This window comes from Phalacrocorax aristotelis, chromosome 1, assembly GCF_949628215.1.
Source record: "Phalacrocorax aristotelis chromosome 1, bGulAri2.1, whole genome shotgun sequence".
Lineage (NCBI taxonomy): Eukaryota > Metazoa > Chordata > Aves > Suliformes > Phalacrocoracidae > Phalacrocorax > Phalacrocorax aristotelis.
In genome coordinates, this window is record NC_134276.1 from 85,634,426 (window position 1) to 85,658,954 (window position 24,529).

The 24,529-nt window shown below is 44.9% G+C and overlaps 1 protein-coding gene across 1 annotated transcript in view; it reads left to right on the forward strand.

The window, feature by feature from the left end:
- NHS (NHS actin remodeling regulator) overlaps positions 1-24,529 on the forward strand; it is a 263,108-nt gene that overhangs the window by 228,682 nt on the left and 9,897 nt on the right. The window contains exons 2-5 of the mRNA XM_075096275.1: positions 7,428-7,580; positions 9,976-10,109; positions 18,858-18,920; positions 21,134-21,326. Of these exons, the coding sequence (XP_074952376.1) occupies positions 7,428-7,580; positions 9,976-10,109; positions 18,858-18,920; positions 21,134-21,326 (543 nt within the window). The remainder of the gene's footprint in view (positions 1-7,427; positions 7,581-9,975; positions 10,110-18,857; positions 18,921-21,133; positions 21,327-24,529) is intronic.

Here is a 24,529-nt window from a genome sequence, read left to right on the forward strand (position 1 = left end):
ATGCGCTAAGAAACCATGGTTGAAACATGAGAAGTTTCACCATATTGGCAAGAAATAAAACAATACAAAGAGCGTAAAAGATCATGGTCTTTCTCAACAGTTTCTGCTGCCAATGAGGTTTCTGCCTTTTTGCTTGAGTTTGAAAAATTTGCTAAATTGTCCATCCATGAGCGCAGAACAGAATAATAATTGCGCTCATGTTGTTGCCCACACATAGCTAAAGACATAACTTGTTTTGTCATGTCTTCCCTCCTGTTTGTCCAGAGGGCAGCTGCAGCCTGTGTAGACATGGGCACACTAGCTTTGATTTGCATGCATTGAGTGCCAGTGGCAGGGCAGATGTGGTGATCCAGGCTTCAGGTCCAGACTGGTCACCCAAGCCGTATCTCAGGGCCTGCGCCGCTGGATTTTGCTCCTCACATCCATCGTGGACTCGGGTTGCACAGGGTGAAAAATCCTCAGAAATCATTTGAGTTTTTGCCCTGATAATGGCAATAATAAGAAATAATGATGTGCAAAGCCATTACAAACTATGTTGTCCAGCGTGGGCTTCCAGAGAGAAGTAACCAAGGAGCAAACCACCAAAATGGGGTGTCAGTCACCCATGGCCTTGTGACAGTGGGCACTGCGAGGACTGAAAGGGTGCACTGAATTGAACAGTGCCTTCGCAAACATCAGAGTACATACACCAGGAAAGCAGGACAAAAGATGTGACCAAGGATTGGGGAATCCCATGCAGGTCCTGAAAAAATGCCAAAGATGCACCAGAGCAGCGAGGAAAAGGAGACAGGGGTTTTGGCATGCAGTTTTCTATTTCACTGAGAGTTGAGCATGTTTTGTCTTATGTGAGAAGCACGCGCAGAAAGCTGTGTCAAGGCCTATGTAGCCTGCCTCAGCTCTCACATCTCCTGGGGGGAGCTGGACCAAGCACCAGCCTGCCAGGGGAGAGGAGGACAGGGAAGCACAGGCAGGGTTCTCAACAGCTCCCGCGGTGCCAAGGAGCTGGAGCGCCTGTCCCATTCCCATCAGCTGATGTGCCCCCAGCAAAAGAGCTTCAGAAGAGAAAACCATTGCTGTCAGGTGTCGCTCTGGCCCTGACATAGAAATTATTGCTTCCTCTTGGTGGGGAGAGAGCATGGCATCCTGCCCCTGCCAGGGTGAACAGGGTTCCCGAGGGCACCATGGTATGTCTGAGTTTCTGGCTCCAGTCCCTTGGAATTTCTTATCTAGAGGTGTGAGGGGAGTTGTGTGTGTGCCCATGCTTATAGGTATAGTCACTGAAGTTATGGTGAGGTTGCTGTTGTTCAGTGGGGTGACTGAAATGCTGAAGAGCCAGTAGCCTTATTTGGAAGGAACAGCAGCCCCGTCGACACACTCCGCTTGCACAGGCATTTTTCAATCCTTAATAAAAGTGGGATGGGGAGGTGGCTGATCCAAATAGCTATTTGCAGTTCCAGTTGGTGGGGTTTGCCACTGGCAGATAGGTCAAGACTGGGGGAAATGTCTGGGTGAGTGCACGGTTGAGAGCAAGCATGATTGTAGGAAACAGAGCGATAGTCCCACCCGCGAGGAGCTCTGGGCTCCTGTGTCCCCAGTGAGTGAGCCCCGGCATCCAACATGCCATCACTTTGAAGCAGCAGCCGCAGAGGGAGATGCTTTGAAAGTACTGAGCTTGCTGATGCATTGCACAAAATGTGGGAGACGTACAGTGAAGAACTGACTGTAGATTTTTACCAGCCTTGTAGGCTTAAGCCCCCTGGGTGTTATGGCGGAGATGTGAGTACTTGGGGGAAGCATACGTTCGAGACATTCAGGGCTATAAATAAAATTCACATCAGACTCAGTACTTGCCTCAATGAAACATTTATGCACTAAATGCATGATGAAGTTGGATGTGTTGCCAGACTGCCTAGTCTTGGGGATAACCTGGTCTTTCTCAGAATTCATTTGCTTGTTATGTTTTACACATAAACTTAGTAGGCAGTAACTCACTGTTGACCTGGGCCATAGGTGCGGAAGAGTTTGAGCAGGTTGAACCCTGCTGCTGCTGGTGTAGGCCTATTTATGCAAAGCTAAGTGAACAACCAGCTTACTTATTACATTGAATTTCACAAGAAAAAAGTCACCATTTTTACCTGAAATGGCTAGAAAAAATGTCATTTGCTAAAATGGCAGTGGAACCATCTTAACACTGGAGGAGAAGGGCTTCCTGAGCAGAGCCTGGCACAGTGCTGCTGGCCGCAGCAGCCTTCAAGAGCATCCTGCACCCCTGCAATGCAGCAGGGAGAAGTGGTGGGTGCGTGGTGGGTATGCAGCCCCCAGCTCCTCTGCCTCCTGCAAAGTGTCATTGGAGCCTCTCATAAGAACAACTGGGCTCTGGAATAGGCTTATTCACTAGTCTGATCCTTTCTAATTGTGGTTTTTGTCTTTTGGAATCCATATACTTTAATCAGGATTCGGCAGCCGCTGGTTCAGCTTCAGTTGTGCAGGAGTTCACAGCGTGACAGCTCTGAGCTCTGTCTCTTATCACGTAGGCACCTTCCTTGCTTGCCACTCAAATCCCCTCCAGGGTCTACACTTTTTCACACCTTACACCAAATCGTGTCTTCTCTTTGAACCGGGAAGCATAGGAAGTTATCTCCCCCCACCCCCCACCCCCCGACACCTAACAGCAACTACAATGCAGAAAGAAATAGAAAGTTGAGAAATAGAAGGACTGGGTTGGGGGGAGGCAAGCATCTACAGAAGCAGACGGAGTTGGCGGGGGGGAACCCCTGAATCTATCAAATAAATAGAGCAGAAATCTTTCTTGCTTGGCCTTTGTGGTGTTATTATTAGAACAACCACGCCTGAGTGCACTAAAGCCGCACAACCTTCAAGCTTCCACATCCAGCTCTGCTACGCCAGGATCCTTCTTCTGCTTTGCTAAAGGAGGGAGGGAGAGTGCACAAGAGGAGGTGAAGGCGAGAAGGGTCTATAAATGATAAATATGATCAACTTCGATAAAACAGCTATTTGGAAACCTTCAAAAAAATCTTCTCATGAGAACAGCCATTAGTGTATGTCTGTTTGACATCATTGGTTGTCAGGAAACCAGCCAACGTTAATGGATCCACAGAATGTAACGGAGAATCCATTTAAATGGTCTCTTGTCGTTTTGTCATCCCACAAGACAAAAAAACAATTACTTTAACTCAGGAATGAAATGAACATGATAGTTTATATGAGTCACTTGTATATTCTAAATTGATCAAAGCGCACACTAAAAATACATTAACAATCTATATCTGATGCCTGAAATGCAGCATTTCCTATATCTGTACAGGCTTTTTTTCTCATTCAATGTGGTGTCCAACTGTTAATAATCTAAAGACTGTGGCTTTACAGTTTCTGTATTGCTTTACTTATTATGCGTATTATAATGATGCTGAGGGGCTACAGCCACGCGCAGGCTCGGCATTGTAAAACCAGCCTGCAGTGTAAAACACCAAGTGAAAGGAAATGCTGGCTGGAAGAGATGCCTTATCCCCATTTTATAGAACAGGCACAGGGAGTGTCAACATTTAACCCAGGCTCTTAGTAGAAGTGTATGGCAAAGCTTTGACTGCACGGGTCTTCAAGATCTTAGCCCAGTAGTCTTTGGCTGCTGAATCACCCTACCACAGGGTTGGCTTTTTTGTTTTTGTGGAGGTAAGATGTTCAACCCTGTGCAGAAAATCAGACATTTGGTGGTCCTGAAAGCTCATGGTCTGCTCCTGTTGTTGCATCCTCTGGCTTCAGCTCTCAGCAGTGGTGCCCAGCTCCCAGGGGCCCATGCCCAAAGAGCAGGGGCCAGGCGCGATGTCATTGCAGGAGCACAGGCAACGTGCAAAAGACATGGAAGGACATGTGCAAAGGACAATGTGCAAGGAATGAAGTGGAAGCAGGTCTCTCTCTTGGCAGGCAATCACATTTGGTAATCCCCTTCAGAAAGGGTGCAGGCTGTTTCACCAGTTAGCTTTTTCCTTCTCTTTCCCCTTTCCGGGAGGCTTTTCCAGAGCTTCATTGCTCTGAGGTTGGGATGCTGTTCTTCAAACATCCAGCCTGATTGCATTTGTGGCGGGTTTATACTTACTTGTCCTTGGGCCAGCATTGTCCTCTACCCTATCCAGTGGTTCTCCCTCCCTCTGAGCTTCTCCCCCACTGGAGGCTGAGAACATTCATCCCCTCACAGCTTTTTTGCCAGCCCTTTTAGTTTATATTCTGGACTACCTAGAAAATCCACTACAGCTTTAGAGCATTTCAAAGGACTGTTCAGTTCAGTGTGTTTTGCAATATTTCTGCTTTCTTGGTGTCAGTGGGGCATATTCCCTGACGTGGCGAATCAGAGTTCCTGCAGGGCAAGGTGAGAAGATACGGATGTGCACTGGCTGGGGCCACAGCACAGGGTACTGTAAGCTTCTTAGTGCCCTATCATCTGAAGATAAGCAATGTATTTGTGCTTTATTTTTCTTCTGGTACAGCACTATGCGCAGCTCTGCCAGGTTTGCTGGCTAAGGGGGACTTGTTGGATGGCCAAGAGGTCATGATGTTTTATCTTTGAACAGCAATGTGTGTCTACAACAGCAAGTGTGTAGCAGAACTGTATTCACTTGGTTTCATCTTTAAATCTCACACAAAGTCTATTAACCCCACTCCTACTCTTCTTATTTGTAAAACACTGCTGCCAAAGCCAGAAAAGCTTTCTACAAATGAAATTTTGCAGCAAAATCTATTCTGGTCTAATGAAACGTCTGAACATTTCATAAGTAAGTAAAACTTTCCACTCACTGAGCTCCGTTGCAGACAACTACTAGAGCTGCAGTCTAGACAGTTTTTTTCTGGGAGTAGGAAGGAACCGCTTATGCCTGCCGTTCCATTAGCCTCCAGGGTACAATTTGTGATCATGAATATCACATATCCTTAGCGATATAAAGAATGGGTGAGGTATCATTACTATCACTTACAAATTTTTGTCCTGAGATGAGCTTCCCAAGGAGGCAGTGTGGCTCAGAACAGGATCAGAGTAAGTTACTTTGTGTCTCGGTACCTTGTCTGTAAAATAGACATAGTGCTTCCTTACCCTCAAGGGGTAAAGGAAATATAAAAATCAGCTCACGATAGTGAGATATTCACCTACTTCTGTGGTGACAGACAGACAAGCCATCAAAAGCTCTACTTGCAATTTGGCAATATTACGTTATTGCAATGTCGATAATTTCATTAGTAAATCCTCATGATGAACACCTAGAGGTTGCTGTCATTCATCCTAGAAATCCCTGCACTATCAATCATTTTTTTCTCCCCCTGGTGCCATTCCTTGCACTGACAGCATGGCCAGTTGCATGGAGCAGCACTGCAAACATACTGTAAACCGAGTGAAACCCCACCTGCAAAGGTCCACTGAAAAGCAAAGCAAGGCTGCCTACTGGACACAGAGTTCAGTGTCCCTGCAGTGGTGCCAAAGCTCTAAGAATCTGAGCTTCAGCAGGTCTATCACCGTATTATGCCAGCCCTTCCATCACGACACCCACAAGGTTTTGTGAACTGGTCTTTTTTTCTTATCAAGCGAAGTGATAAAGTCCGTCAGCATCCTGCACATGGAAGCATGGTTCCTGGGTTTCTCCCCTTTTATCTGCCCCCTCCTTCTTTTTCTCCTACTGTACCTTCCCAGTTCTTTTCTATATACAAAGCACTGATGTGCCTTCAGCCCAAGTGAATGTTGTTTTGCATTAAAGAAAGCGACAGAACCAGAAAGAGCAAAGGATCTCCACCAGAGAGCAGCCCTCTGACATCTTGCACTGACTCTCCCTCAGAAAAGGGCAACTGCTCTTGCACATCAGAGAGTGCAAAAGCATGGAAAGTAAATGAGACCCCAAAACGCGCTAGTTCCTTGGCTGGAGACAACATACTACTGTGGACATCCTACTGCCAATCCCTTTCTCTGGCTTGGCCTCCCCCTCGGTGGTGTTCCACAAGAGCAGCACATCCCTTCTCCTTGTCTTGTGGAAGCGGCGAGGGTCCTGCCGGGCAAGGGCTCGGGGCTGCACTTGCCTGGAGTGGTAAAAGCAATGTAAGGGGAGGGCCCAGCCACAAAATACCCATCATCTCAGTGGGCAAGACAGGCTGGAGAAGGGGGCTGGCACATAGGCTGGCTAACGCAGAGTTACAAATCCCCTCCCTCCATGGAAGAGGGCTCTGGCCATCAGTGTTGTGTGGAACTGTGTTGAGATTGAAGCGACCACTGCTCCACTCATGGCAGCTCCTCTGGGCTCTTGCTGGTCAAGAGAGATGAGGGCGAAGGAGAGGAGTGCGTAGCTAGTGGGGGGACCAACCTGAGGCACACTGGCTGTTTGGCTCCTCACTGGGAAGGGAACCCCGGGAGGTACCTCCACCACTCTTCCTCCCATGCATGAGGCAGCCCACCTACATCCCGCTGCGTTGTCCTGTAAGCAAAACAGCTGCAGCAGCTCCTTGGCATTACAAGAGATGACTGGACAGGCTATTTGTGTCAATGCCCGTAGAAGAAGGAGCAAGCCCAGTGCTATAGCTGTGGACATGCCACATGTCCTCCTGCATTACGTGGACTGCTGAGCACAGGTGGGACAAGCCTGCTCCACACGGCCAGCCAGGGCAGAGTACTGGCATCTCCCATGGCCCTCCTCTCCTGCTTTCACCCTTGGAAATTTAGCTGCTGTGTGTGCTGATATTGTCCACATCCCCCCTGAGTCCCGGCACTCCTGAGAAATTCTCTCAAACCTTTAGTGGACTTGGTTCCTGTAATTTTCAGAGGCAGACTTCTGGGATTTCTCTGTAGAGGAACTGAAGTGTTTCTGTCCCTCAGAAGTCCCTGTCTATTAAGGGAACGTCTTTTGATAGGTGACAGTTAAAGTTGCTCAGCAGGTGCGCAGTTAATCTCAGTCATCACACGCTGGAAGGCAACGAGCTAGCAATCTGTGTCAGAAATGAGTTGTGCGTAACATGATGTAGTGAAAGAGCGTATTGGCAGGAGAACAGGTAAATGGAAGACATTCCTCTCTCTGCCCTTGCTCAAAATGTCACTGTGGGAAGGGTGCATAGCTTCTTTGTGTTTTCATTTAGTTATCTATAAAATTATTATTGCTGTAGTCCATATATTTGACACTGGTATAATATCAATGCACCTACTTGCCTCCATAGGGCCGTTTGCGATCTGGCAAAAGGGCATTGTCTAAATGCTAAGTGGTATAATGTGGTCTGGAAATGTGGAGGAGATAATGGTCACTGTTACTTGGTGGGAGGAGAGGTGCTGTAACCTCCCCAGTGCTCGTTCTCGGCACTGCTGTTGCAAGTGAGACCCTTTGCTTTTCAGCTAGGTTGATGTAAGACAGGCTAGGAGTCTTACCTTGCACTCTGGTTTTATCCTACAGCTGTCTCCAACCTGGATGCAGAGAGCAAACTGAGTGTCTATTACCGAGCACCTTGGCATCAGCAAAGAAACATCTTCCTTCCCTCCACCAGACCACCTTGCGTGGAGGAGCTGCACCACCACGCCAAGCAGCACCTGCGAGCCTTGCGCAGAGGTAGGTGCTCACACACGCTCTGGCTCTAGTTCCACACACAATGCCTCCCCACGGTCCCGTCCAGGCAGCAGCGGGGTGCTCAGGCACGGGGCTATGGGCACTGGTCTCCACTGGGACTTAGGTACTCAGGCAAAGAAATAAAGCTGAAGAAATTCTAGCAGTAGAAAAGGCTTGTGCCCTCTTCAGCTTGTTTATGATTACTAGAGTAGAGCTGAAAAGAACTTTTTACTTTTCCTTCCTACATTCTTTGTTTAGATGTTTTTCTATTAAAGTAGATATGGCTGAATTGCACGAGCAAATCCATGCACTGACCTCAAAAGGGTGGAGGCACTGAGTGTTTCAACAAGGCCGTCTTGTCTCCCTCCGCTAAACAGATGTTAAAGAATGCCTCAGATGCAGAACAGATAAGATTTAACTTCCCAAGGGCTGAAACTGGAGCCCAGTGGTATTACAGTTTCCACAGAAACTGAGCTGTCCACATGGGGTTTCCAGGCACGATACTGGAGGAGACCTGCATCCTTCAAGGGCGGCAGCTGAAAGCCATGTGATACCCCAGACAGCTTGGAAGGGTGGGGCCAGTGTCCCCTCCCCAGGCCAGGGAACACGTCCTGACATTGCCTAACGAACTGGAGACCTGTAGTCTCAAAACCGAATCATGCAGCACTGGGAGGAAGCAGGAGCAATCAAGGTCATAACCAGGCTCCTGGATCCCTGCCATAAAGGGAAATTCCTAGGTGCAAGCATCTGAGTGATCCTACAACAGCACACTACAGGGAAGGCAAAAGATGAGGAAAGGTCAGTTTTCGCAGGGAACCTAACTGAGGGAAGATTCTTACCAGGAAGCATATAGAAGTAGGCAAACAAGCCTGTCTCCTATGCCATAAGGGAGGAAAAAAATCCATGCAGGTCACCCTTAAAATGTTCAGCAGCAGCCTCCTATATTGGAAGTGTTTTGCACCAACAGCTATCATTGCCTTTCTCATTTATTATTGTTACCAGATTATAATAATAATTGATTACTCAGTTCTGCAGAGCATCTGTTAGCTGGATAAAACGTTCCAATTAATTACCGCATTTGAACCTCTCTACAGATTTTAGCTCAAGAACACACTGAGGGTGCAATATGTCTTCATAGCACTGCAAAGAGCGATACAGCTGAATTGCAATCACAGTAGTGTTAGAGTAGAGCAGAAGCTGGCTTTTCCGCTCTTAGCAGCTCTGCTTTGCAATTGTCCCAGGACCAGGCTGATCTCTGCCTGCCATCTTGTGGGCAGGAGAAATCCTGACAGCAGCATGGGAAGGCAGCTGTCAGAAAAAGCCTCATCATTTTAAAGTTACAAATCTCTGTTTTGGCAACTTCCCGTCCTCTGCATTTAACAGCAGCTGTGCAGGTTCAGCAGGCAGCTTGGCATGTGCTGCTTTATTTTATTTTCCAAATAATTGCATATATTGGAGTGAAATCATAATCAGACCTTCACCCTAAACACGTTTATTGTGTCTTACCTATTTCTTCTATGAAAATTTCATTATCTCTTTACCTATTTAACCAGGAGTAATTAAAACTAAACATTAGATCAGAAAACAACTATGCTAGTAGCAAACATTTTTGGCTGGACCATAGCTCCATGTGTCAGGTGGATCCATCATCCCCTTCCAGCAACACTCTGCAAGCAATAATTATCTGACTCTCACCTAAAATTAGAGATGGGAAATGCATGAGCATTCTCCCATTCACTTGGAAGGTTTCAGAGACTTGGGACTGATGCTGGAAGAGGACGGAATGTTGGGACCCTGTGGTGAAGGAAGACTCCTCTGGGCCTGGGGTGAAGAAATCTTGACTTTTCCTGGATGATCTCCATGCTGGGACACAGAGCTGCCACTGCAACAACCTTCATGATGTCAAGCCAATGCTCAGGACCTGGTGCTGCCATGCAGCCAGGGAAGGAAATTCTACCTGGGGCTGTGTTTCCTTCTTTCTCCTCAGAGAGGTGTATTTTATATGGGTAGAGTGCAGTCGTTACTGCAGCTCGACACTTCAAGGCAACAGGAGCCGCAGGTTCCCATTGGGAATCAGGTCTCGGGTCCCAAGTGCCTAGAAGGTAGCTCCTTTGTTGCTTGGGATGAAGGGTATAAATCCCATTTAGGGAGAATTCAGCTTCCGTGCACATGCTGGGGTGTGTTGCATGAGTGTTGCTCTTCCAGGGACTTGGCTGTCCAGTAAGTGCTTCTCCCCTTCAGTTGCAACAGGGATCATAGGTACTGGTTAGTGGACAAGAGGAGGACCTTCATCTTTGGAGTCCACATCCTGTTTGTGTCTATGTTGCGCTGTTAATAGAAATATTTATATGTTTTTAACACTTTGAAAGACTCATGTCTTCTTTCTCCTCCAAAATAGAACATCGAAGCCGAGGTGATAACAGGGAGCAAAAAGTCCAAGGCCCCATCACTGTGGTAGCTCCCCCCTTTCCTCCCTTCCCCGCAATCTGCAGTCGAAAGAGGCAAGCGATAAAGGACCGGCACTTGCTACCAGTAAGTCTTTCATTACACTATCACACAAAAATACATTATTAGCATTGTGGGACCTAAGTGTGACAGTGGTTCACAAGTGCCCCCCACACTCCCAAGCCTGTGCAGGTACAATACAGCTGACCCTAAAGACTGACCAGTAATGTAACTCAGGTGGCAGCTTCCAGCAGCCAGCCCAGGGTGGAGGTTTCCATTGAGAAACCTCTTATTTTCACGCATGGCCAGCACACATACGCGCTCATTCACACACTCCTCCACAGTCCTTCGCATTCTCTGTTCCTGCTTTAGGTAGCACTTCCAGGACCCTCCTGTAATTTCAGTAAGTGCTGTAATTTCAGCCCTTGCATTAGCATTGCCAGGAGCCAAGAACTCAAGGGCTTCAAGTGCCGGCTTGAGGCTCATGTGGATGCAGATAGGCTCAGCAGCACTTCTCCAGCTATGAGGAGCTACAGTTTCCATGTATGTATGGGCAATGGTCCTGTTCTGCAGTGTCCACCTGCAGTTTTTTCAGATGCTTCATTTCTCACGCATGTCCTTGCAGCCAGCCAAGCAGGGACTCCAGCTGAAGATCTATGCCTGTGCTGACTTGCCCCTGCTGCACTAATTTGAAATCAAATTAATGTTGACAATGTGGTATTTATCATCATTAAAGGAAATGCACCCAGATCTAGAAACTTAACTCTGATTGTGTCCCTAATTCCCCCTGGTTTCAGCAGGACATCAGTACTGTGCCTTGGGGTATTTGACCCATGAAAGTGCCATAGTAGATAAATTCTGCCCTGTGCTAAAAGCCATTGCATTCCTCAAACCATTTTAAACTCCACAGGTCAGATGTGGATTTGGCTTTTAATTGATGTATGTCTAATACCAACCCTCAGTGTAGAGGTAGATCTGTCCTGCACCTGCAGGTACAGGGACATTGGCATCTACAGAGATGCTAAACCTGTGAGCACATTGTAAGTGTGTAGCTACTGAATTGTCACCTGCTTAGCTTAAAAATCCAAGTACATTCATCCTAATCCGTCATATTAACCATATGGAAATACTATAATGTTAAAGGAGTCACAGTGTAAAGCACCTGTTCAGGGACCAAAAGGTCAGCTAGCCAGTCCGTAGGAAGAGATTTGTTTCTCATTGGAAAGCATGAAATGCATGATAGGGTTTTGATTTGGCTATTCTGGCTTTTTGCTGCTTTTCTGGATAATTTCGAGGAAAGCATCACCATCACTGCAGGCTTTGAAGTGGTTAAATTTGCAGGCCTTATGATTCAACTGAAAGAAGATACCTTGATGTTAAGGGACAGCATAGAAACGAGTAGGAAGACGTAAAGGAGAAACAGGCTTACCTGTTTCTTCTTTATAAGTCATCATCAAAGCTAGAGCTGTTGTAGGGTCATTGAAATGTAAAGGAGAGGTGACCCCATGTTGTGGATCAGAACTAGTTACAGGTAATAGTTTGGACAGTATATTGAACATAAAGCTCTCGGTATCAGATGGGGAACAAGGCATGTCTTTTGACATTGCATACTCAGTGGTGAAAGGTCTGAATCTTTGCTGTGTTTGGAAAACAAGCACTGCGTTTTAGACATTGCTTCCATCTGTGGAACACAAAATAATAATAAATAGTGAGCAACCCTCTGAGTCCTGTATTGATTGGCAAAATTAAGTCACGCTGAATGCAGATGTCTTGGCTTTATCGGCAAGTCCTTTTTCTTTTCAAGTTGGAAAATATTAAGCTTTGTGCCCACCCATATTGGGCCTTTTTTTGGAAGCTGACCAGGTTCAGTGCTCCCCTGAGGAGGAGCAAACAAGAGCTGTTTGGAGCTCATCGTCCTATCAATTTCAAGGCATCTGGCAATGTTCTGCATTGGTAATTGCAAATACTCCAGGGCCAGAGTACTTCAAAGCGCCTTGACCCATTTCTTAGAGAACTCCTTGTTCATGGGGCAACTGTAAAAAGAGAGAACAAGGCAAGACGAAGCTGCACATGAATGCTCTGTCTGGCAGAAGGTTAATCAGAGATTTTTACAAGACACTGCAACAATGAATAACTAATTGATATTGTGCCAGCCTTCATGACTTAATGATATCACTACAAGAGAAAGTTAAGAACGCTGTTATTGGCCAGCTTGCCCTTTTTGGCATAAGGTTTTTGACATCTGCAAAGGCATATCTGCTTCAGGGGCTGCCAGTAATGTTTGATATCTGACTCCAGTCAATTGTATCATCAATTCATCAATGAACTAAAGATGTTAAATCCCACAAGAACTTTTATTTGTGGCATAGCAGTCTGTTCTGTATTCCACTTTCCCAATGCTTTGGAAAGGTGCTGATAAAAGCAATACTAATCAACAATAAATGCCCCTTTCTGTGTTTCTTATAAATTTGGAAAGTGATCAACAAGAACCTGAGAAATTTTTAAGTTAAAGGATCTGACTTTTTCAAAATTAACACCTAAGTTAAATGCATGCATTATGGCTCTGAAATAAGTGGCTTGATTTTGAGAAATGTTCACATTACGACTGGGAGAACTGTTACCATTGAAAGCTATTGAAAACCAGGTCACCTATGTCTGAGACCAGCCAAGGCTTCCACATTTGCACATTTTGGCTGCTGTTTTATTGCTACAAATTAAGTGACTCTGAGCTTTTCCAAAGATTTTGCATATTGTATAGTAAAGCTATAGAAAATCAAGCAAAACAGATGAAGATTCATTTTTAAGCATGACTATTTTTACAGGGAGGCAGATGCCAAAATCCCACAAATTCCTAGAAAGACCAAATGAATTAAAGTCCAAAGCAACTGATGCCAGTGTAAACGGGTCCAGAGGGATGTTTTTCACTGTTCCACCCCAAGATAATTTTGTTGTGGAAAAAGAGGAGAGAACTAGAAATTACGTAGGATCTTTTGTGTCCCAGGCAAGACAAGTTTGCAGTTAGCTTTGTAGTCTACTCTTGTTACAGGAACTGCCCTGATTTGTCTGATGAAAGGTCCACTGAGCCCAGAGGCCAGAAGGTGATCCTTCCACAAAGAGTATAAGAACAGGGGATGGTTTATGCCACTTATTGTCCCATGATTTATCCTTCCAGTTTCATACAGAATTGCTTACAGAGATCCTGAGCCAGAGGTCAAATACAGAATAATGGCCACCAAGGAACCTGTCTGCGTTGATTTTGAAATTTCTTTAATGCATTTTTTAGCAAATTTACACCTTGGCCTCAACATTATCCTGTGACAATGACCTTAATAATCTGTATGAAAATTTATCTTTTGTTTGTTTCAAACCTGATGCCTTATAACTTCATCGCATCCCATCTAGTTCTTAGACTGTGAGAAACAGTGAGCACTGCTTTCCCGTTCCCTTTCTCCATGCCCCTCCTGGTTCTGCAGGCATGATTTTACTTTCCTATCCATCCCAGTCATTCTTTTTTAAAGCTGAAGAAATCTAGCATACTTAGTCTCTCTCTACACAGAGGAACTATACAACCAAAGACATTTATAAGTATCATTTGTTCACGCATTTTTGCCAATGAAACAAAAAAATAACCCAACCCCAAAAATAATCTGAGGAGAGTACAAGGAAGGCACGGGCTTGGGAAAATGAGGAAAATATTTCTCACACATGTTCCCATGACAACCCTGTCTGTAGCGCTGCTGAGGCCAGTCACTGAGTGTGAAGATGCTGTGTCATTCCAACTGCATTTCAAACTGCCTTTTCATTTTCTCTGCATTTTTTTCTTTCTCTGGTATCCTCAAGACTCTCCAGCCAGGCTCCAAAATCTCAGTGTTCAAGTTCAGAATGTCATGGCGCCACACTTTCTCAAAGTCCTCATGGCACAGCTGTTACGATAAAACAAGGGAGATGGAGCAAGGAACCCATAATATCCGGAAATTCACACTCAAAATTGCACAAAGTTCAGTGTCAGTTTATTCATAATTATAATGTGAAGAGAATATAATGCATGGGGTAATTTCATTCCATCTCCCTGCCATCTCAAAAAGATTCCCTATGGTCTGCCTTAGCACGCTTTGTATAGCAAAGGGAAATACATCTAAATGTACTAACTTTCACACAGTTTTGTGCTGAAGCTATACGAAGCCTCAGTAAAAAATAACTGAGTTAAGGACTGGGCATGAGTTGGGCTATGCACTTTCCATGTGCAAATCCTGCCTGTAGCTGTTAGAAATAAAACCTACCTGGCATTATTCATCAGAATGATCTTGTATAGCACTATTTGTGCAATAAGTGTAATATCTACTACCCTGTATCGTGGGATGATTATTTTGTACCTTCGTCTGCTGGAATCCATGTGTGGTATGACTTCTGTCAGGAAACACGTCTTATTTTCGTCTTTACCTTGTCAAAACATTGGAGCAGTACATTAATCATTAAAGGATTGTCAGTACTTTAACAGATCACATTTGTGATGCTCCAAAAGAAAAGAAAACACCCACAAGCAGATAAAACAAAAACTTGAGGAGAATTAAACATATGGAAATATAAACGTTGGGAGCAGGCAGGTGAGCAGGGCCGTGTTTTGCACAGATATAGCACAGGCAGAAGTATTCCTGTTGTTTTCTCTTCAGCATCAGTTGACTGCGTAAGAAAGCTACTATGAATGTTAATTTCTAATTAAGTAGTCAACTGTGCTCTGAAAACACTGGAAAGCTGCTAACCTTTTATTAGTATTTCTTCTCCTTTTACCAGACCTTTAATTTTTCCAACATATAAATCAATACCATTTCCTTGAACTCCTGTGAGTTAATGAAGCAGCAGGCTCTCAGTTTTACAGGCAGAGAAAGGGAGACAGGGAGGTTTCACTCAGGGCCAGAGGAGGCGTCAGTACTCGAGTCACGTGAATGTGGGATTAAACACTAGTTCACGCTTATTCTACATGTTACCTTTCCAGAATGTGAATGCTTGCTTTCAAATGTGAAGTCAGGATGTACTGCTGATAAGTACATATTATTTCTGTGCTCACGTAGGGTGAAAGCATCCCACATATGTTCTGTTCACAGTTGGAAATGGACCACATATCAAGCTTGCAGGCCCTGAAGCTACATGCTAATACTCTGCTCGGGTGAATATCACCCACTTTATTCATCAGGTCATCCTGGGAAGAAAATTTTCACCCTCGGTGCTAGAGAAGCCTGAAGTCAGAAATAATTTTGATTGCTTATTCTTTTTATTAGCTGCAACTTTTAGGCAGCAGGAGTCAAAAAAAATCCTCTGGAGAATAAGACTGTGGTGCTAGCCACCTCCCACCCTCGCCAAGGCTGTGTTGTCAGTGCCAACACCGGCCCTGTGCTGCTGGGGGTTGTGACTCAGCCACCAAGATGTCCTGAGAGGTAACAGCTTGCCTACATTGTCAAACACAGCTGAGGGGGAAGGAATCAACAAAGCCATGCCTAAACTTGACAAACATGTTGAGGATAGATGCTCTTGAGGAGGCTTTAGCATTCTCAAGACATCTTGAATTACCTGAAGAAAAAATAGTTCTTTATTCTTGGATTATGTTTTTCCCCTTGCTATTGCACTGTGTTCAATATGCCCTATGCACTAACTTTGAAATCCCGGTATCTCCTGTAATGCTACCACTATAAGTAAGGCAGGCTAGGTACGTTATTTAACGCAAATGATGCTTCTTGCACTAGTCTTCCCTTATATCTTGAAGATCCCAAACAAAAGTGGCATCTCAAAGCTTTGGGGGATGGAAAACAGAAGAGGGGCTGAAGTGGCATCCTTATCGTGTTATTGGCCCACTCATTTCCTCCTCCAGATCCCAGCTCCGGGACAATAAATGGGGCAGGCCCATAAATTGCCATAAATGGCAAGTTTGTCAACTGTAAATTGCTTCTTTGTTACTGCACTGATGGGGTTTAAGATTTTCATTCTCTAAAAGGGTGAATTGTATGTCCTGACTTAGGTACCTGCAAGTAACGCTAGGTTCTTCCTAAAATCAGTGGGGAGAGTGTTCATCTTGCCCTGAGTTAGGTGCTGAAGGAAGGTGAGCTGAATTGCTCTGCAGCACTGCCGCTTTCTCTTTCTCTATAGGGAAAGCCTCATTGATTAGCTTAGACTTGGACATCTGACTTTTTTTGGTGTAGTGCACAGAAACCAAAGATTTTCCCATCAAAGAGACACGGAGCACTGAGAAATCAGATCACGTGCATATGCAACCACAATTTTTACTGCAAAGCAGTTTCACGAGCAGAATGGCACCTCTGCAAGTTAAGTCGATGGGGTAGCTAAGAAAATAAAGATGCTCACATTTGTCAGTGACTGCAGAACAAATCACTGTTCAAGCAATTACGCACCAGTTTGGTTTCAAAGCTATTTGGCCCATTAAAGAAAAATGCCTGTTTAAAGTGTTTTGGCTTTGTATTTAACAGATTGATTATCACCATTGCTGTTTGCCAAGCACACCCACACGAAAGAAATTCACTTTGAAAAATGCCTAACTGCAGATCTGCCCATCAGACCAGAACAGCCTTGGGTATATAATAATAATTTCTTGCTTAATTACATGTTTACTCAGAACATTTAGAGATATTCTGGTCTTCTGAGTGAATGAGAACATTTGAAGAGCAGCAGGTCTCTCTTTCCTCCAGCATGGAGGTGTTGAAATGCTGAGGCTGCTGCTATATCCCAGTGCCTCTCAGCTGCCTGGTGGCGGGCACCGCATGGGAACAGGCAGTAGGTGACCTCAGGACCCCTTGGTGAGGTAGTGGTGGCACTGGCTTTCTCAGGAGCGCTGCTGTGGCAGCAAGAGCTGAAATTCTGCCAGTCACCGCCATTTTTGTCCTACCTCTTCATGGTAGGAACCTACCTAGGAAGTTTGTCACACCAGGCTTAATCAGAGACCTGAGAGTTCTGCACATCAATGATGGCTGTAGGTACACATAACTGGACAGGTGTTTCCTCAGAGGAGTCAGGCAGAACAGCACACAGGGGAGGTAGGAAAGCCCTGCACCAACAGGACAGACAGATGCATAGCCAGACCTTGCTTGAGGCCAAAGTTGAGGTCCCACTATTTCTCCTGGGGAGGTTTGCCTGCAAGCGGCTCATGTGCATAGCTGTGCTTGGAGCTTGGTGCAGGAGGTCCCTCCTGTCCCCAGCTCCTTGTGCGCTAAGACCTTCATAGGCCTATGCAGGGCATTGTAAAGAGTTTCATATCCTGAACTCTTGTCACCTCAGCAGTGTTTGTCTCCCTCTGTCTCAACCCTCCCCAGAGATCCTCCAACACCTTCCATGGGGAAACTGAATTTCAATTCAAACCCTGATCCCATTAAATGCAGTGAATCATAGAATCATTAAGGTTGGAAAAGACCTCTAGGATCATCAAGTCCAACTGTCAGCCCAACACCACCATGTCTCCTAAACCATGCCCTGAAGTGCCACGTCTACGCCTCTTTTAATGTGACTGGAAACTCAGCCAGAGGACCAAGGGTGAAATCGCCTTTGTGTGTCTGAAAAGTAGATGTAACTGGTTGATGTGTTCAGTATCTCTGCCCCCTTCGTTGCACGAACAGAGGTGTTTGTCCTGCACTAAGGACTTCTCCCAGCTTGGGAGAACTCTTTTTGTACTGACCTGGATAGAAACTAACCTGCTGGAAATGTTAACTGGAAACAGTCCTTTTTTGATTCCCCCCCGCCCCGCCCCCCGCTCTCCTGTAAGGCTGATGGGCAGCTCATTTGGAGGCTTCCCTTGGTTTTAGTCCTGCACGTGGGACCAGGGCAAAGCAGGAAGTGTTGTGTATCTAGGAAGAGAGTAGGACAAGACAGAGAATTAGACCTTTTGAGACTCACCACAGCTTTTTTTTTTTTTTTTTTTTTGAGGGGATATGATATAATGCAGTCTTTCAAACTGAGGTTTGTGGTTCATCCATCATGGCGTTGTTGATAATTATTGGGAGGAAAAACATTCATAGGATTATTTGGCAAGTCTGCTAACTAATGCGGGGGGAGATAACCACCCCTACTGAGAAACACTTGCTAGAGCTTTCCAGTGTGATCAACAGACCCGTTTTCTTTACCTCCTTTTTTGTTTTATTTCCTATTTCAAAAGAAGTCATCCTTCACTCCTTGGTTTTGAAAACAGGACATTGCAACAAACAAACCAGAGTTTCCACTGGAAGCGGATTTCAGAGGTGCAGGGATTCAGCAAGACCCAGGGCATTGTGGGCACCGCTGTTTGTCCTTTCAAGCGTTACAAAAAGTGGCAAAAAGTTGTCACCTTGACACAATGATTGCAACCTTAGGGGTGTAATGATAACATCAGAAACTTTAGCAATCAATGTATTTGATAAATCACCTCAGGAACAGCATTATTTATATCCATGCTTAAATAGCTCATGCAGAAAAAAAATCCCTTATATTATGAAATAGATCATTTGTAATGTAATTGGATAAGTACCTTGCGCTGCATTCTTGGGACAATTTAAGCATGTCTATACAAGGAGGCTGAACCACTTTCACTGCAGTTTTGTCTAATCTGAGAAAGCAAAATCAGCGCAGACTTCACAGGGGTCCAAACCACTCTGTGGGCACAGTTGCTTGAGCTGCATTTTGTAGAGAAGTGGTCTGTTCTGGGGAGCAAACCCATCGGTAGGAAACTGGGTGAAAATCTCAGCTTGTTTTGCCTCTGATGCTACTTTATCCGGACAAAAATGATGTGGTTTTACCAGAAACGTTTTGTGTATGTTTTTAATTTTAATTTTTTATTTCTTTTTTTACATTTCACATTTATAGTTTAACAGCACCCGTTCGCCCTCCCCAATTGAGTGTTGCCACATGACCCCCTGGAGTAGAAAGGTACTGGAAAAGCAAACAATCCTCAACTAACAGCCCTGTCTCAACTCTTCTCCCTTCCAGATCCTAACCCTTCCTCTTGCTTGCTTTTCACTTGCTAACTTTGCTGCGCTAAAAGAAGCCTTTTCTGTTTTTCTCTTGTCAGTAAGACACAGTAATGACTATTTCCCCCCCGCCCCCCTTTCATTGTTCACCTTGGATGGGTTTCAGGAGCTTGTGGCAACCAGGCCACCTCCTTCTACCACCTCTTTTAAAAGGCCTGAACCGGGACAGACTCGATAGCATTAGCGACTGAATGTCATTCTCTTGCAGTGTTTTTGCCAAACTGCCCCTTTTCTTCTTTTTTTCCTAAATGGTAAGAAACTGTTGGGGCAATGCCAGCACGACAGCGGGTATTTATTCTCTGGCTATTTGGTGATGCCACTGTTTGGAGAGGAGGAGCTCTGGCAGCCAGGGTCACTTCGCCCGCTTTGTCCAGCGCTTCATTGTCGTCCAGGGGAGGAATCTGCAACAAATGCAGCCTCTGTCTGTGCGTGTGTGTCCGTCCGTCCGTGTGTGTGTGTCCATGTGCCTGCGTCCGTGTGTGCAAGGGGGTTTTTTTTTGCATGCATGCATCAAACTTTGGGGTGGGGGAGTTACCTAGGAAACAAAGTCTTTTGTGCTTGAAGTTTATATGAGCTATTCACGTCTGCTGGAGATCGGCACAAAAGCTGCAGGCAGAAAGAAGGCTGAGATGTTTGACTGAGATCCTACGTGGGAAAAGGGGGTTTTCTGTGGGTGGGAGGAGGAGGAAGCGTGTGCTGTCTCTGGTCTGGGGGGGGCTGCAGGAGGTGACGCTGGTGAGGTAAGTAAGTGCCCTCCAACAGTTTAAATAGTAGCTGCCGAGTTAAGATCTTAAATGCTTTTGGGGCCGGGGCGTAAATGCTGTTTGGCAAGCTTGAGACGGTTAATTCCCCTGGGATTTGTGAGGAGCCTGGGCGGAGGAATGGCAGAAGTACAATGGCAGCCCGGGCGTGATCCTGCCGTGTTCAACACCCGACTGCTGAACGCCCTGCCAAGGAGCCAGAGAGCAATATTTTATCTTCACCATGTTTGCTACCGAAACTAAAACTGGCAAATGAAGTGTAAACAGCAGGCATGAGGGGGAAGGCTGGTAGCTAAGCAGCTGGGAATTCAGGACTGAAGAGAAAGGCGGCCTGAAAGGGATTGCACTTCATTTTTAAAAACTGAGAGGCAGATGGACGTCCTGGGCTGGTCGAAGAGATGTCACAGCTTATAGAAGAATGTATTAATGGAAAAAGGGAGGGAAATTAGGCAGAAGAAGGTAAGTGTTTCTCCTCTCCATCCCTTCCAAACAGAATGCAAACTTTTTTTTTTGCAAACAAAGAGAACCCCAAACCCAAGTTGGTAGCCAGCACTACATGAAAACGCGCTTAATTTATTTCTCTTTTACTAGATGAAATTATAGAGGCTTTGCAAGACAGGGCATTGTTGGGGGATTTGTTATTTCTTCCAAAAGAAAACAAACTATCTATGTTTCTTCCATGCAGTTTACTTTTCTCTCCATTTCTTTATCTTCAGTATCTAGCGCTTCTCGTAGCACGCTGTAAAAATGTGCATGGTTTCTAAATAACCCTTTGAATTTCTTCTGGTGGTGGCTACTCTTCTGGTACCTGCCGCTTTCCACTGCATAGCTGCTGGTTTGCTGTAACTTCGGTCTGCTCACGTTCCGAGTTTGTAAAAATTAAATGCAAATGATTTCCTGAAGTACAGAGAGGTCTTCTTTAAAACTGTGGGCCTTCTGATGCTTCTCCTCAAATCAATGGCTACATGGGGCCAGTCCTCGCTAGTAACCAGTGGACTGGAATCAGTTCAAAAGGTTGCAGATGCAAATGAGGGCCCACGTGTCTAGCGCTGACGGTAATTGAAGGCACGCTTGCAACGGCTGCCCACGAATGCAGGACATGCCCCTTCTGACAGAGGAGATATCCTGTAAATATCACTGTAAATATGCTGAGTTGTATGGTGAGGTACTTTTCTCCTGTTAGCAGGCTGTTATTTTTCCGTTGGAGAATAGCTTGTGCTGTGTGACTTAGCTAGAACAGTTCCTCCTTGCATCCCTGTAATTGATTTCTGATCTGTGTGTCTGCTTTGTTTCAAAATTAGCCTCCTGTGCCTGAGTGGGAGACACTGATTTTGAATGTATTCATTTGCAGTCCCATCCACCAGAGGACGAAGATACAGATGTCATGTTAGGGCAGAGGCCGAAAAATCCAATACATAATATCCCTTCTACACTGGATAAACAAACCAATTGGAGTAAAGCACTACCTCTCCCAACTCCAGAGGAGAAAATGAAACAAGATGCCCAAGTGATCTCTTCTTGCATTATCCCCATCAATGTCACTGGTACAAATCTCTTCTATTTCTTTTTGTATTTATTGCATGGTTCAAGTGAGATCAAGTACTTATTTTGTTTAATTTATTTGAATTCATGGGATTGTGCAGTCTGGGGGCAAAGACCCTAGCCTGAGGATTTAGTTTCTGGAAGACAGTGGGCTAAATTAATCCCTCATGCGTGGCCGCTGGAGTCATCGAAGCTGCATCTAGGATTAATTTGGCCCATATTTTCAGAATCATGTTATACAGTGTAATGTAACACTGGTTCTCTGTATAAACAATGTACTTCTGTTGTGTATATAACCTACAGTCTGTATTTACGAAGACCTCAAATAACTTTTTGAATTTAGCTGACTGAAATAACGCAGAAAGCCACCGAAATTAATCATATGATTATCATGTGTAGCAGGAGAAGAGAAACTAGAGAATGTAGGCTACTATTTGCAGTGCTTTAAACATGCGAGGCATGACTGTGTAGCATGCAACCATCGCTCTGAGATCTCTTTACATGCAGCTATGCTGAAGGTATAGTAATGGAATTTTCTTTTACTTATATAACATTTGGATACATTTGATTAGATTTATTTAAAGGAGAATTTGTTTATAGAAGCAGCAGGTATATCACTTATTAAATGTGATAGATGACTCACTTCCAGAATCAGAAATCAGGCTGTTTTTCTCTTTCTCTTTTTCTCTCCTTCCAGAGGGCTATGGTAAACATAAAGTTGGGCTGAGTTTTCCTCAATAATATTTCACACCAAGTTTTGGTTAATGTAAGGGCATAAAGTGGGCTGACTTCCACAGTTATAGACTGGAATATAAACAATCAGGAAAAAAGCAGGGAGCTTTCAGTTAGCCTTCATTCCCCAGAGAAAATATTTGTATTTAATTCTATTTTCCCAGCAACTGGGGGGTTGGGGAGGAGGTCACAGCCCCTCACATCCCATTGCTCTTTCCCGTGCCTATCAGTGGTGCCCAACCTTCCTGCAAGACAGGCTGCAGGGTTCACTGTGGTGCTGGGGAGGGCTGTATGCCCACAGTGCAGCTTCAGCCCCCAGCCAAGGGCTTCGGGGCTTTTGGGCTTGCAGCACATCTGTTCTACAGCGTCATGGTGACAAGTCCCTGTCTGCTCCACCATTTGCTGCGTGGATCCTGCTGGTGATGGCAATGCGGTCCTGGTTCACCTCCACCCTGACAGCGGAGGTGATGCCGCTCGGCGCTGCCAGCTGTGCCCACCCGGGGACGTGGCAGCCAGGAGCAGGTGTCCCGACCACTGGGATGGTGCTTCTGGCCAGCTGGAACCCCACCAGAGGAAAGGCAGCTGGCCAGCAGAGCTGCCTACATAGACCCTGCCAGGCTGGAGGTTGGGAGCCACTGGTCGAGGTCACAGGTTGGGCACTGCTGACAGAAATCCCTGTGGAAAGTGAGCAAATAGTGTGGTACATTTTCCCGAGGTAAAGCTGGTGTTAAAATAATGCTCTTTATAGGTTTAATATAGGACCCTAACTCGTGTAGGCTTTCTAACATGGCTAAAGTCACCTAATGCAGTTCAGAGGAGAGTTAGGTCTGGGACCAATGTTAACTTTTCCAGTAATAGACATTTTTGCCTAGACTCCACCTGCCATACATTGGAACCAAATTTCCACTGATCAGTTTTCAGATCAAGAATGGTATGTAATCTTCTGGATGTTTATGTGTATCATTCTCATTAGCACTAATGGGAATAATTTGTATGCGTCACGGGGAGGATATACCCCCTTCCACTTTCCTCTCAGAGATAAACCCCATGCATCTGGCGCACAGAGCATGTTCAGCTAACTCACAGTTGCTGGAAAACCAGCAATGATGCTGATTGATTTTTTGTTTCAAAGAGTTTGCTTTCAGTTCTCTGTTTTTGTTTTTAAGCTTATCCCAACCCTGAGAAATGTTCACTTTCTTTGAAAATGACTGTTGTTGGGGTTTACGGCACTTTCGTTCCATATTAAAGAAAGTTCTTCCTCTGCTTATTCCAGGGGCATTGGTGGTTACAGGACATCTGTCTGAAGCCTCTATTTCACTGTAGTAGATTTCAAGAAGAACTTTTACAAGAAAGTTACTTTTTAATGTTTTACATTGTTATGTAGTGTAATATGTACGTGTATGTCTGTGTATAATTATGTTTTCTATAATTATACGCTATTAAAATAGCTTCTTATCAGGATTTTTTTTTCCTTTTGTTTGGTTTAGTTTGTTTGTTTTTCTTAAGATTACAAACCACTGTACCAGTGATCCTTATGTTAGTGTTTTTATGGACCTGGCACATTTTTTCTGACCTGTCCCACGTCAACTTTAGAGAGCGTGAATGTGCAATTGTGCAAAAAGGCAGCACAGATGGGCACGGGTCTTCTGGTGGGTCTCCTTTTAAGTTTATTTTGACAACACAGTGTAAAAAACAAAGTGAAAGACACTTCCCTGTGCTAATGCTGTGGAAACATAAAGAAAACTGGGAATTCTCGCCTATTCTGTATGACTGTGGTCATAAATAAATGTTACTGTGAACTTGGACTCCTAAATCCAAACTGAGGATCTGGATTGACTGCGTGACCCAATTCCCAGAGTGGACTCCCACACATCCTGCTGCGTGCTGAGCACTTGCAAAAATCAGGCCACTTAATGATGTACACAAATAAATAGCAGCTGCCCATTTATGTCACCTTTGGCCATGTGTCCTCGCCACAAAGAATGCTCTCTAAACTTGCACGGGGACTTGGCCCCATTTTAGCTGTCTCCTTCCTGTTTGAAATGTTAACCCCCTTGGTATATTGGTCTCCTAAGAAGCGCCCAACTACTTGAATATGGCGTTATAACCTTAAATTTTTTCTTACTCTTAAAATAAGTTGCTTAAAATAAGTCAGGCTATAGCTGAACAGATTACTCTTTGCAGACAAGTTAAGTTACTGTCATTGTCCCTATGACAGATGAATAAATAGCTGTAAGAAAGATGCCCTGTTACCAAGAGCTCTCAACTCCATTTTCCTTCCTGATTTTCTTTTCTTTTCTTTTTTTCTTTTTTTATGCCTTCTGTTATTTTTGGCAGACCAGGCTGCTGAGGGGGAGCTGGAATTAGATGTAAAACTGTGATATACTGTGATATAATTTACATAAGAGCTACATAAGGGCTCCCTTATGTTTATTCACAGGCTTAATCCAAGCTCACATACCTCCACTGTGTT